At 38.1% G+C, this 14,841-nt stretch overlaps 1 protein-coding gene across 1 annotated transcript in view; it reads right to left on the reverse strand.

Moving 5' to 3' along the window:
* The window catches only part of vwf.L (von Willebrand factor L homeolog), a 106,106-nt gene that overhangs the window by 12,821 nt on the left and 78,444 nt on the right, over positions 1-14,841 (reverse strand). Inside the window, exons 43-46 of the mRNA XM_018251980.2 lie at positions 13,644-13,793; positions 7,762-7,890; positions 7,090-7,273; positions 3,364-3,404 (exon numbers count right to left, since the gene is read on the reverse strand). Of these exons, the coding sequence (XP_018107469.1) occupies positions 3,364-3,404; positions 7,090-7,273; positions 7,762-7,890; positions 13,644-13,793 (504 nt within the window). The remainder of the gene's footprint in view (positions 1-3,363; positions 3,405-7,089; positions 7,274-7,761; positions 7,891-13,643; positions 13,794-14,841) is intronic.

Below are 14,841 nucleotides of genomic sequence, written 5' to 3' on the forward strand. Positions count from 1 at the left end.
TAGCAGTGAGTGTATGTTCTCTCCATGTCTGCGTAGATTTCCTCTGGGTGCTCTGGTTTCCTCCCACAGTCTAAAAACATACTCATGATGAAACTGACCCTAGGGTATGGGTGCTAGTGCCTGCTTATTTAGACTGCAAGCTCCACTGACGCATGGACTGATTTGCTATACAAATAAAGAATAAAAACTTCCTCTGGTTTTAACTACTATTCATTCCTTCCTTGATGTGTTTAATTTTATAAAGGGTTCTCAACACAACTATGGTACATAGGAACAAAACATACAGACATCACTTCTAGCATATTTATTTATGCTGATTATTATTTCCATATTCCATAATTTGCCTTATGAAATAACCTTTTTTATTGGACAACATAGATACCAGCATTTATTAAAATGGATCACTTTTTAAAACAGAGGTTTGGTGTCAACAAATGCCTGTAGATTAAAGAATCTATTGCACTCACTGAATAGTACAACAGTAAATGAGAATACCATCCCCTCCAAATGGACCCACCCCTCTAGGGACCTCAACAATTAAATTACCCTCTAATGAAGCTTTTGCAGTGAAATTAAAGTGAAATTATCTATCTAGCTAACTACCTATCTGTCTATCTATCTGTACATTTAGCTGTATGTATATATATATATATATATATATATATATATATATATATATATATATATATATATATATATATACTGTATATATATATATATGTATATCTATCTATCTATCTGTCTGCCTATCTATATTATGTATCTGTCTGCCTGTCTGTAGATTTATCTGTCTGCCTTTATATTTATCTGTATATCAATAATGTACAATCTATCTAACTATATATCGATCTATCATCTATCTATCTATCATCTATCTATCTATCTATCTATCTATCTATCTATCTATCTATCTGTACATTTATTTATCTATCTATCTATAGAGCTGTCTGTCTGTATAACTATCTCTTTGTCTATCTAGCAGTGTTTTGGAAAAAAAAGAGTGACCAATTTATAGAATAGTCTCCATTTTGTTAAAATATTAGACATCAGATCCTTATTTTTTGTTTTCGGGAGGATCATTAATTGAAGGTTGAATCTTGGTGATATTAGAGCTTTCTGAATCCACGATTAAACTCATTTTCTCTAAAACCACGAATGCTATGAAAGTTCTTACAAGATCCGAATATAGGAATGGAGAAAAATGCTGAATGATGCTCTAAAAAATCCAAAAATCTCTAAAACTTCAGACAATTACTAGCAAAAAAACCCAAAAAATCTGAAACCTCTAAAACAAATGTCCAGCGTGGCTCCCATTCAATTCTACAGGACCGCGACTGTTTTATTCGGTGAAGTTTTGTATTAGCGTTTTTCGTAGTTTTTACACTTACTGACTCTTTTAGAGTTGCAATGCAAATTTTTAGTTAAAAAATACATTCAGTGAAAACAATAGAAATCTGAACGTTAAGTAAATCGGCCCCCTTTGTTTCTCTTTTGAGCTGTTCTCAGTATAGAAAAGCACTGGAATCTGGAATCAGCAGGCAGAATCAGAGGGACACAATGTTCTCAGAATATTAACCTGCACAGCCGAAACCACTTGAGTCAGAAGGTCTCCAGAGAAACCTGCCTTTTCCTAGCAACCCAACATCTGCTGCCAATCTTAATTACTCCCTTGGCCGGTGTCATTAAGGCCAGCACCTTATTTACATTCTGAAAATTATTTTCTTAAGGATTATGCTTAGCAGCAGAGACAAAAAGGTTTTGGGGGCTCCATTTTTGCATACAATCCAAAGGTGTGGGAGCGCACTTCCAAGGTCACAAATAGGTCGCTTCAGTTTTCTTAAAAAATTACTTTTATTTAGACATTGTTAAAAAGAATTACATCAGCATTTGGTCTGATGTAATTCTTTTTAACAATGTCTAAATAAAAGTAATTTTTTAAGAAAACTGAAGCGACCTATTTGTGACCTTGGAAGTGCGCTCCCACACCTTTGGATTGTATGCAGTGGATTGTTTCCTTAGCGACGGACTCGGGGTGGCAGCACCCGGGTCACACTACCGAAAGGGTAAGCCTATCCTATTTATATATATAAACGAGGAAAACCAATGCTTTCTTGGACATGAGTGTATTCCCCCTCGTGGGATATTTATAAGAGCAGGGTTCGGGGCATATCGCACCCGAACCACCACATCTGAACGGTGAGCGAACTAAAAGCATATGGAATACCTATATAAACTAAGAGGATAAAGCTTATAGAAAAAACTTTTTACCCTCGGAATTGATGTTTGGTGGATAATTGTCTAAAAGGGTTGTCCATTTTTGCATAGGTTATTTTTATAAATAGGACATCATGCAGCCATCTATTTATATGATCTTTATATCTTTATAGCCATCCAATCACTGAACTCAATGCAAATACAGAAAGGATCCTTCTTTTTCTCTGTTGACAACTGTTCATCCTATGGAGACTTCTAATTAACTTGACTTGAGCATTCTTCAGTCTATATATATTGTATAGTTTGCATTTTATATATCTTAAAGAGATACTATCATACAAAGAAAGAAATTGTAATATTTAGTTACTTGGGGTTAGTGCTGAAATTAATTAGGAATGCATCAAATCCACTATTTTAGCAGTCTGCCTAATCTTTTGTGAAATATTTGGGCAAATCCGAATCCAAACCCTAATTTGGTTTGCAGCATGAAGCAAAAGAAAAATTTAATTTTCTTGTTTGTGTGATAAAAAGCCATGTGATTTTTTTGGATGGGATTCAGTCAGCCAGGCACTTGGCTTTGGCCGAATCCTGCTAAAAAAGGCCAAATCTTGAACCGAATCCTGGATTCGGTGTATCCCTAAAATTAATACATACTTTCGATTAGATACTAGCCATCTGTAAAGCAGAAAATTAACAAAATAATCAATAATTAGCTAAATTATATAATATATTTTATCTTCCTACAGTACTTGACCCAAGTCAGCAAATTAATATGCTATGATATGCTAGGGCCACTGACTCTGACTCTTTTTTTAGGTCATACCATGCTAAAATCACATTCAATTGCAGATAGGGACACACCAGGGAATATACAAGCAAAACTATTATTTTTTGTATTCAATGCTGCCCAATGCATATTGATTTTTTTAGGCAAAAACAATTACATTAAATTTAGATAATAGCATCCCTTCATGTAAGCTTTTTGCTACCAACTGGGGCAACCTCTATGTGAGCCCAAAATAGCTTGGCAATGTAAGATTCGCACATATTAACTCAAGTATGTAGAATCTATGTTGCCTATACTGTAGATGCTATGATCTATGGTACCTAGATTCTGTACCAATACATTCAGATTCAATTTCTTCTTACCGCAATAATACTTCCATTGTAAGGACAGCCGGGAATAGGCTCTGTAATGAAACAAACAAATACATAACATTTTGGGTGGTAAAATGCATGCTATTATTAATGTGTTATACATGGCAAACCATACAGAATGCTACAATTTCCATTGTATATGGCTCCTGGTTGGCTTGGCAATGGAAACATCCCTTGGTTTCTTTTAAACCTTTGCTATGCCCTGGATAATTCAGAAAGGAATGTGGGTGCTTCATAATACATTCTTCTGGGAAACTGAGAGTAGAGATGTCGCGAACTGTTCGCCGGCGAACTTGTTCGCGCGAACATCGGGTGTTCGCGCTCGCCGGAAGTTCGCGAACGTCGCGCGACGTTCGCCATTTTGGGTTCGCCATTGTTGGCGCTTTTTTTTGCCCTCTCACCCCACACCAGCAGGTACATGGCAGCCAATCAGGAAGCTCTCCCCTGGACCACTCCCCTTCCCTATAAAAACCGAAGCCCTGCAGCGTTTTTTCACTCTGCCTGTGTGTGCTGAAGAGATAGTGTAGGGAGAGAGCTGCTGCCTGTTAGTGATTTCAGGGACAGTTGAAAGTTTGCTGGCTAGTAATCGTTTGATACTGCTCTGTTATTGGAGGGACAGAAGTCTGCAGGGGTTTTGAGGGACATTTAAGCTTAGGTAGCTTTGCTGGCTAGTAATCTACCTTCTACTGCAGTGCTCTGTATGTAGCTGCAGTGGGCAGCTGTCCTGCTTCTGATCTCATCTGCTGACTGCTGCAATAACAGTAGTCCTTGTAAGGACTGCTTTTATTTATTTTTTTGTTGTTTTACTACTACTACTACTACTACTATAAGAGCCCAGTGCTATTAGTCTAGCAGTGTTGGGGAGTGGGACTGGTGTGCTAATCTGCTGCTCCTAGTAGTTCAGCAGCACCAACTTTAATTTTTTTTTTTTAATATTCATTTTTTTTTATTTTACTTTTTTTTATTTTACTACCGCTGTAGTAGTGTATAAGTTGACCTTTTAGGCATTATTTGCCCTGTAGGCATTATTTGCACACTGTTTTCTTCAACCCGCCATCTAGCTGTGTGACCTTGTTCACATTCTGTCTAAATATCCATAATATTACCGTCTCCAGAAAAAACACCGGAGTGACTTTTTTCAAGCAGCCATAATATATTTTACGTAATCCGTATCCACCGCTGTAGTAGTGTATACGTTGACCTTGTAGGCATTATTTGCACAGTGTTTTCTTCAACCCGCCATCTAGCTGTGTGACCTTGTTCACATTTTGTCTAAATATTGATAATATTATCGTCTCTAGAAAAACCACTTGAGTTACTTTTTTTCAAGCAGCATTCATATATTTTACGTAATCCGTATCCACCGCTGTAGTAGTGTATACGTTGACCTTGTAGGCATTATTTGCACACTGTTTTCTTCAACCCGCCATCTAGCTGTGTGACCTTGTTCACATTTTGTCTAAATATTGATAATATTATCGTCTCTAGAAAAACCACTTGAGTTACTTTTTTTCAAGCAGCATTCATATATTTTACGTAATCCGTATCCACCGCTGTAGTAGTGTATACGTTGACCTTGTAGGCATTATTTGCACACTGTTTTCTTCAACCCGCCATCTAGCTGTGTGACCTTGTTCACATTTTGTCTAAATATTGATAATATTATCGTCTCTAGAAAAACCACTTGAGTTACTTTTTTTCAAGCAGCATTCATATATTTTACGTAATCCGTATCCACCGCTGTAGTAGTGTATACGTTGACCTTGTAGGCATTGTTTGCCCAGTTTTTTTGGCCGCAGCCACTGAAGCACAGAGGCCAGAAAAAATATGCCATATAAATGCTGAAAATAGTCATTTTTTGCCATACGTTGACTCAACGTATATGGCAAAAAATTACTATTTTCAGCATTTATATGGCATATTTTTTCTGGCAACTGTGCTTCAGTGGCTGCGACCAAAAAAACTGGGCAAACAATGCCTACAAGGTCAACGTATGGCAAAAAATGACTATTTTCAGCATTTATATGGCATATTTTTTCTGGCAACTGTGCTTCAGTGGCTGCAACCAAAAAAACTGGGCAAACAATGTCTACAAGGTCAACGTATGGCGAAAAATTACTATTTTCAGCATTTATATGGCATATTTTTTATGGCAACTGTGCTTCAGTGGCTGCGTCCAAAAAAACTGGGCAAACAATGCCTACAAGGTCAACGTATGGCAGTTGTTTAAAGAGAACAGTAGATTACTAGCCAGCAAAGCTACCTAAGCTAAAATGTCCCTCAAATCCCTGCAGACTTCTGTCCCTCCAATACAGAGCAGTATCAAGCAGATTACTAGCCAGCAAACTTACTATCATCTGTCCCTGAAATCACTAACAGCTCTCCCCCTACACTATCTCTTCCAAGCACACACAGGCAGATTTTTCAGATACATTTTTGCCCTTGATCCCCCTCTGGCATGCCACTGTCCAGGTCGTTGCACCCTTTAAACAACTTTAAAATCATTTTTCTGGCCAGAAATGTCTTTTCTAGATGTTAAAGTTCGCCTTCCCATTGAAGTCTATGGGGTTCGCGAACCGTTCGCGAACCGCTCGCGTTTTTGCGCAAGTTCGCGAATATGTTCGCGAACTTTTTTTCCGACGTTCGCTACATCCCTAACTGAGAGCAGGAGAGATAGTCTCAGGCAGCAGCAAACAATTCTGTGCACCCTTCTTGCTAAAGTTTTGGGACCTAGAAGAGTTTTCCTGATATACCTATACACTATACCTGGTGTATGCATACACAGGGACCTATAAACATTCAAGACTAACAATTTTCATTTATTTTATGATGGAGCTGAATTATGTATACACTTGCAAACTCTTTTACCTTTATCTGTTTATAATGTTGTGTATGTTATGAGGCTGCTTGGGATAATCTTTTACATGAGCAGTGATGACTTGCAACTTTGGTGTTGGGGAGCAGCCACTCATTCATTTTTGAGTTTTGGATAGCCTCTAAGGGGTCATTTACCAATAAACAAGATGCAAGTGTTAGAACATTAATGGGTGCTAACTCACGTTCCTTAGTGCTCATTTTCCAAGCCCTTGCTTCTGGATCTTTGCTGCACTCAGCCCCGTGTGCCATTTTATGCCAAGTCTAGAGCAAGGTGCAGAGGAAGTTCTGGTGGGTACAATGCAGTCCTTTCATTATCACCTGGCCTAAAGCACCACCAGCAGTTGGGGATGGGTAGGCTGCAGGATAGGTGTTTCCCCACACCCACTGTATAAATACAGTGCTGCCAAACTCAGGCAGCATTGTATCTATTGGTGAAGAGCATGTCCTTGGTCCTTGATAACTTTGTGAGACACAAAGCAAAATTATTTATATAAAGATTGACATCACCTATGGCTTTTTTTAGCTGTGATTTAAATAACTATCCCAGCAGAACAACAACTGAATGACTGCAGTAACAATGAGTGATCCTATTACACTTGCCTGGATCCTGCACTATTGTTTCAGTCTTGCTTTACTGTAACTATCTTACCCTGTCATATCCATCTTGGATGATTGTCTCCTTCCTATAACTACAATTCACCCATGTTTCCTATCTCCAGCTGCAGCTCTGCAATACTCTACTATATGTGGTGGCACTGAGCAGTCACCCATATTTGCAATACAGACAGTTATAATCTGAGGGGCTTTGGATTCCAGCTGAAACACTCTTTGGATGCTTACCGCACTGGCATATAGGGCAGCATTCTGTTCCTTGCATGCAGATCAGCTCATATCCAGTCGGGCACTTGGAAGTACTGATTTCAGAGCAGCTTACATTCTTTTGAAGAATGAAAACCTCATCATTCACTTTGACACACTCGTTTACAATGCATGGTTCTGTAGGAGAATTCCACATGGCACCAACCTAGAATGAGTAAAAAAAATGTTAAATTGATATCTCATTATCCAGTTTATTCATTTCTGGTCAATGCATGCTCCTCTAAATGCTGGTTGTGTCATTTTGGCCAAATTAATTAAATGGGACAAAGTAATCGGAGCATGAATGAGAGAGAATGAACCCCCTGTTTTGAGAAGATGTGTGCCATTAGTGTTTGTACATGCAACCGACTTGCACTTAATGAACAGCACACTAATGCCATTTTCAGTATTGCAAGTGAGGCCATGCTAGAAATAACACCCTTGATAAAAACAAACATGATCACCAAGTTGTATTGGTGTCCAAGGCCTGTTCATTCGACACCTCTCTAAAACACTGGAGTCTAGTGGTTGCTAGATTCAAATAAAAAGAATAAAAACAAAGACTAATGGCAATGTGTTTTAGAACGCTATTGTCTAATTGCTACTCAAAGTTATCAGTTTGATGCAGTTTTCCTTTCCTTCCCGTACACATACATTATACCAGCGGGTTGTTTCTCCAGAGAAATCAATGTCTCCTTGCCCTCTTGGACTGATTTTCTGCTCGCACACTGTTTTTTTGCACTTTCCACAGCATTCCTCTGCTTTCTTCATGTATGTAAAGCCCTTTTGGGTAAAAAAAAGAAAGCTGTTGAAAAGAATCAATTAACGTTACAAAGTATTCAGTTACTCAGATGTCCCAAGTGCTGTAATTTCAGTATACGTGTTTTCATGTTGGGGTTACCAGATCACTTGAGGAACTAGGGAACTTTAAAGGGATTTTGTCACGAAAAAAAATGTTAATCAGTTAATAGTGCTGCTCCAACAGAATTCTGCCCTGAAATCTGTTTTTTTCAAAAGAGCAAACAGATTTTATTTATATTGAATTTATATGTAATATTTTTACATTAAATCTGACATGGGGCTAGACATTTGTTGTAAGCAAGGGGAGTCCCTTTAGCCCCCCCTCCAGCCAAAAGGGACTGCAGGGGGCAAGGGTCTTCAGACCTCCTTTGTCACAAAGCTAGGTGGTTCCCTTTGTTCCTTCCCCATCCAGCCTTCAGGGTTCAGGATTAACGATGGATCTCTGAAGAGCTCCCAGTGAGCCGTATGCCCTCTTCTAGTGGTTGCCCTATTTTAGATCTTTTTCAGCACAGGCTTGATGCAAAGCTTTGAATTGAATACACAATGCCATTCATAGTAATGCTACTCTGTGCTGCAAAACAATTAAAATGTTGACTTTGGGAGAGGAGACCTAAAAGTTTGTTCAGGATTCTGAATATTAAAGGGATTCTGTCACCTCAATTAATAGTGCTGGTCCAGCAGACTTCTGCACTGAAATCAGTTTTTCAAAACAGCAAACAGATTTTTTAATATGTAATTTTGAAATCTGACATGTCGCTAGTTTCCCAGATGTCCTCAGTCATTTGACTTGTGCTCTGAAAAACTTCAGTCACCCTTTACTGCTGCACTGCAAGTATAAGTAAAATAACCCCCCCACCAGCTTAACAGAAAGCAGTTCCATAGTCAATTGCCCCAGCTCTTTCTGAAAGCACATGACCAGGCAAAATGACCTTAGATGGCTGCCTACACACCAATATTAAAACTTAAAATAAATTTACCCTTGTTCAGAAATACAAATTAACATAGTAGAATGAATTATTTGCAATGTAATGTATTTTGGAAACAAAAACTACACCATAAAAAGCATGACAGAATCCCTTTAAATACAAGTTTCTGGGCTACACAGATTGGTTGCAAATAATCTATGAAGTTCAACCCTTTACTTTGCAGCCAGTCTTGAACTTAGTTAATTACTCCTTTTGTGTTTGCTATTGAGCAGGAACAACCCTCTCCACCCCTGAGTTTGTCTACGACACTATAAATTGTAATGCTGACAAATCTTCACTACTGCATTTGTTCTAAAGTACTTATGTATTCCAAGGGCCATGGTTTAACTTTACAGCAAAACCTTTTTAATTTATTTCACCATTAAAAAAGGGCTTAGAGAAGACAATAAATTATATACAGTAACCCAGGAGCCTAGGGTAACTGCTGCCCCCAAGAACAGTATCATGTGCAATGGCTGTATCTGACCACCCAGGGAGGTGTTCCATATACACATTCAATGCATTACAGACATTTCAAACGATTGCCCTGTCCTGCATTCTCATTTATAGTCTGCAAGGTTTCCAGAGGGAGGGGGCTATGAAGCACAGTGTATGGAGAGACATTATTTCACAGTATCCTCATTGTTCTCCAGAGATATTCCCTTTAAAAAACAAAAACTTACTTCAGATTTGTAGAATTGCCATTGAATGTGTAGTAGAATCTTAACTGGTGCCTTAGCTGAGCTGCTGGAACAGACTCTAGTCATAAAAACTAAGTAGTGGTTTCTTAAAATTGCTGCACAATTAATTATGCAGTCCCTAATTACCACTGTGTGGTTAATTTAACCACCGCTGCCTGCGTTACACTGAGCCACTGCACTGACGAATCCCTTTGTCCTTAATGAAAGCCAGTCATTTTTCCACTCACAAAAGAGCCACATCTTTCTAGAAGGATTGTAATCACACTTAGCTCTGGTTAACCTGCAGAAAGTTCCTTTTAAACGTCTACTGTAAATTGGTATTAATGTTCCCTGGGTCTGCCTGGAATCTCTTTACATGCGGAGTGGGAAAGCTCATGACAGATATCTTTGTTCGAAGCAAAATTGGACAAATGGCTCCTTACAGTATAATTCAGACAAGCAAAATAATGGCAGAAAGCTACGCAAGACCGTTTCTGCAGAGAGTGAGATCAAATCCAGACATTACCGGAGTGAGTATATCTGACATACAACATAAAACAGCGGCATATGCCGACAATATGCTGTTCTTCATCCCCAACCCCTGTGTTAATCTACCAAACTTAATGAAAGAGTTTCAACAGTATGGCTTGGTAAGCAACCTTAAGATCAATTTCCAAAAATCCAGTTTATTGAACATATCATTAGCAGCGCATCAAGTACAACAAATAAGGCACTCTTTTACTTTTAAGGTAGAGGATAAATCCTTCACATATTTGGGGCTCCACATATCAGCTGAAATGAATGATTGCATAACAGACAATATTTTACCGTTAATAAAGCAAATACAGAAAGACCTCCTCAGATGGGACAAGCCAGGTTTTTCATGGTTTGGGCGTATTAATATAGTTAAGATGGACATTTTACCGCGACTACTTTACTTATTTCAAACCATTCCGTTTAGCATTCCCAAGAAAATCTTCCAAACGCTGAACACAATGACTTCACAATTTATCTGGCAAAAAAAGAGACCTGGACAGAGATTTACATCACTTACCCAATCAAAAATAGCAGGAGGAGTAGGGCTCCCTGATTTTCTCATATACTACAGAGCAGCCATATTGCAAAGAATGTTAGATTCGTGGTACTCAAAGAATAAATTGTGGATTCTAGCAGTACAAGCCGGGATACCCATTCCGTTGGAAATTCTCCCCTGGATTGAAAAATAAAACCGCCCACCACAAAGCACGCAGAATCCTATCATATCCACAGTATTGAACACTTGGGACACTCTAGAAGGCAGATCAAGGTTGTTGAACTCAAAGTTAACGATGACCCCTTTACTTTTCAACAGAAAATTTCCCCCAGGTCAAAGACCAGTTCATTTCAGGCATTGGCTGCAAACAGAGACAATTTGGCCATTTCAACTAATGAAAGGCAGGCAATTAAAAAAATTGATATACTACAACCAGACAGAATCTCATCATTAGACCGATTGCGATACTACCAGATCCAACATTTTTTAACTACAGAGGGAATGATTTCCGATAACGGAACACCGGATACACCTTTTGAACAAATGTTCATAGGATCAACTCGTTACCCACATGAAATTTCGATCCTATATAAAATACTTTTGGAGACTCAGACCCCTCCTATGAATACTTTTAAGCGAAAATGGGAAGCGGAACTTAAGACCACTTTCACAGAAGAGGAATGGGTATCCATTGTAGAAAAAACATTCCAAACAGCAAAATGCATAAAACTACAGGAACACAATTATAAAGTTCTGAGCCAATGGTACAGAGTCCCCACAAAGTTGGCTAAGATATTTCTAGATCTATCAGACAGTTGTTGGAGACGTGGACAGCCGAAAGGGACATTGACACATATTATGTGGGAATGTCCGTAGATAAAACCCTACTGGGCAGCAATTAAACAGCTACTTCCTAAATTTACAGACCTGACAATTCCTGATTCAGCCACGTTTTTCTTGTTGCACAATAACCCAATGCCTACTGTTCAATACAAAAGCTCTATTATTTCAACTTTGATAAATGTGGCTAAGGCTTTGATTCCCAGATACTGGAGGTCTGAGAGGATTCAATCATTGAAAGAATGGGCCATTCAAATCCAGGAAATATATCAATTTGAGAGACTCAAAACCCCTAAAGGCAAACAACACCAGGAAGACAGGTTCAAACAAAAATGGAGTCATTGGCTTCTGTTCACCATGTCACAAGACTATGTAGCGCTTAAAAGCTAAGGGAATCAAAACAAATGAATTGGTCTGCTCAAGCCATAGTTAAAGGGAAAAAAAAAAAACATTATCGGGCTCTTGCGTACCCAGTGATCCCCCCCCCATGTAGTGTAAATGCTTATGACTTCATAACACTTCAAGGTACAAATTATTTGATTGATATTATATACTGTTTTTTTTGTTTAAAATTTTCTTTATTTGTTCTCTCTCTCTTATCTTAAATTCAATTATCACCGCTTTTCATATTCATCTTGTGAATTGAACAAGACTAAGAACAAAGCGTAATGATATGTAAGAATGTGCAATATTACGCACGACATGTGGAGTGCAAAAGTACATACTGATTTGCTTGATGTTGAGCTAAAAAATAAAGAATTTTATTAAAAAAAAAGAAAGCTACGCAAGTCCAATTTAGCAACAACAAATTTGAGTTTATAGTGACCCTTTAAAAGTGATATGAAGCCAAAAAATAATACTTTCTTAATAAAGTAAAATGTAATTCTAAGCAAGTTTCCAGTACTCATTGATAAAAATAAAATATTTGCTATTAAAAGCAATATATCTCTGCAGTGCCAGTTTTTGTCTCTCAAAACAATGAAGCAGAAGTCAGCATTGCAGGTCTGTTAATCTGCAGGCTTCTGAATGGACACAGTTTCCACAGACTACAGGTGTGTAGGCAGCCATCTCAAGTTATTTTGCCCAATCCTGTGTTTTCAGAAAGAGACAGCATTTCAAGATGGAACTACTTTCTGTTCAGCTATTGTTTCTCCCACTCAATGTAACTAAAGGAGTAGCAGTGGGACTTGGATTTTTACTATTGAGTGCTATTGTCTACCAGGGAGCTGCTACCTTGTGTCAGGGACATGTGATCTGGTCACCTTCCCATTGTTCTGCTGTAGCGCTGCTGGGGGGAAAGGGAGGGGTAATATCACTTCAACTTGCAGCACAGCAAGAGAGACTGAAGTTCATCAGAGAACAAGTCACATGTCTGAGGACACCTGGGAAACTAGCAACATGTCTAGCCCCATGTCAGATTTCAAAATTAAATATATAATGTTTGCTCTTTTGAAACATGGATTTCAGGGCAGAATTCTGCTGGGGCAGCACTATTAACTGAGGTATTTTGGAAAAATGTTTTCTCCCTGACAGAATCCCTTTTGATATTCAGACATCCTAAACAAACTTTTAGGTCTCCTCTTCCTAAGTCAATATTAGTTGTTTTGCAGCATAGAGTATTATTACTATGAATGGCATTGTGTATTCAATTCAATGCTTTGCAGCAAGCCTGGGCTGACAAAGATTATGAAATAGGGCAACCACTAGAAAAGGCCACATTTTGTTGCTGGGTTGTCTTCATCAGTTATCCCAACCCTAAAGGCTTTTAGGCTGGATGGGGAGGAACAAATGAACCCTTCTAGTCTTGTAACAAAGCGGGGTATGAAGACCCTTGCCCTCTGCAGTGTATTTTGGCTTCGCCGAAGATTCCCAAATCAGTAGTGATAATGGAAATTTGTCTCCAAGTTTCGCCACGAAAATTACTCCCATGGGTGAAAAAATTGTTGTGCGTCATAGACATGATTGTATTTCGGCAAAGCAAAACGGGTCAGATTCACCCATCACTATCCAGGAGATTTAGCCTTTCTTAAATCTAAGTCATGCACCCTTATTTGCACTTGTGTTCGTAATTTTTGTATTTGCACGTCTTGCACTTAGTGTGAATGGAGTACACTTGGGCTTCAATATAAAAAAAACAATGAAATATTAGACACACTTCCCATCTAGCAGTATAGATGCATCAGAACTAAGTTGAGGAATCTTCCTTGTGATACTTACTGGACCGCAGTTGGTATTACATCTTAGTCGGAGACACTCTGCCATGTGAAGCCCTGTTATGGAATCTTTCTTATCAGTGCATGTGCAGGATCTGCACCCATCTTCCCACACACTTCCAACTGGGTGAATATCATTCTTATATAAACAGACCTAGAGATAACAACATATTTCCATTAAGTGGGCTCTGAGAAAGGATTTCATGCCAGAAGCCTTTAGAAATGTATATAAATTAGGTATGGAGAGCACATATTGACATACAGGTATTGGACCAGTTATCCAGAATGCCTGGGATCTGGGATTTTCCAGATAACTTTTCTGTAATTTGGATCTTCATACCCTATGCCTGCAAGAAAATTGTGTAAACTTTAAATAAACCCAATATGGTTTAAAATATGGATTATTTGGATATATTTTGGATATTTTGGAGTCTATGGAAAATGGTTATTGAAATTCTGAGCTTTCTGGATTATATGTTTTTGGATAACGGATCCCATACCTGTACTTCATTAAGGTGCTTGTGTCCAAGCACACTGGAAACTACTGCCACCCTGGATCTTCCAATAGCTTCAGAGTTCACACAGTGGTCTGCATCAATAGGTGCACAAAACTTGTGCCCAATGAATCGAATGTCAAGACCATTTTGAAGGTGTGCTCTTGAAGTGACATAACCTCCGTTTTGAAAATGCTAGACGCAATTTGCACCAGATGCATCAGGCACAAATGCAGAAGACATAACTCAGAGTTTAGTAGCAATTACACTGCATTATGGATAAAAAAACATGGTTGTAATTATACTTTGCACAATGCACTTGCATTCATAAATTACCTCTATGGTCTTCAACTGCTGGTTTCATACAAATCTATCTATCTATCTATCTATCTATCTATCTATCTATCTATCTATCTATCATCTATCTATCTATCTATTTATTTATCTATCTATCATATATCTATCATTTATCTATCATCATCATCATTTATCTATTATCTATCTATCTATTATCTATCTATCTATCTATCTATCGGTCTATCATCTATTTATATATCTATCAATTGTTATCTATCATCTACCCATTATCTATTTATCATTTACCTATCATCATCATCATCATCATCATCATCTATCATGTATTTATCATCTATCTATCTACCTATCCATAATTATCATCTATCATCTATCTAGCTATCTATCCATCAT

Source organism: Xenopus laevis, chromosome 3L, assembly GCF_017654675.1.
Source record: "Xenopus laevis strain J_2021 chromosome 3L, Xenopus_laevis_v10.1, whole genome shotgun sequence".
Classification (NCBI taxonomy): domain Eukaryota; kingdom Metazoa; phylum Chordata; class Amphibia; order Anura; family Pipidae; genus Xenopus; species Xenopus laevis.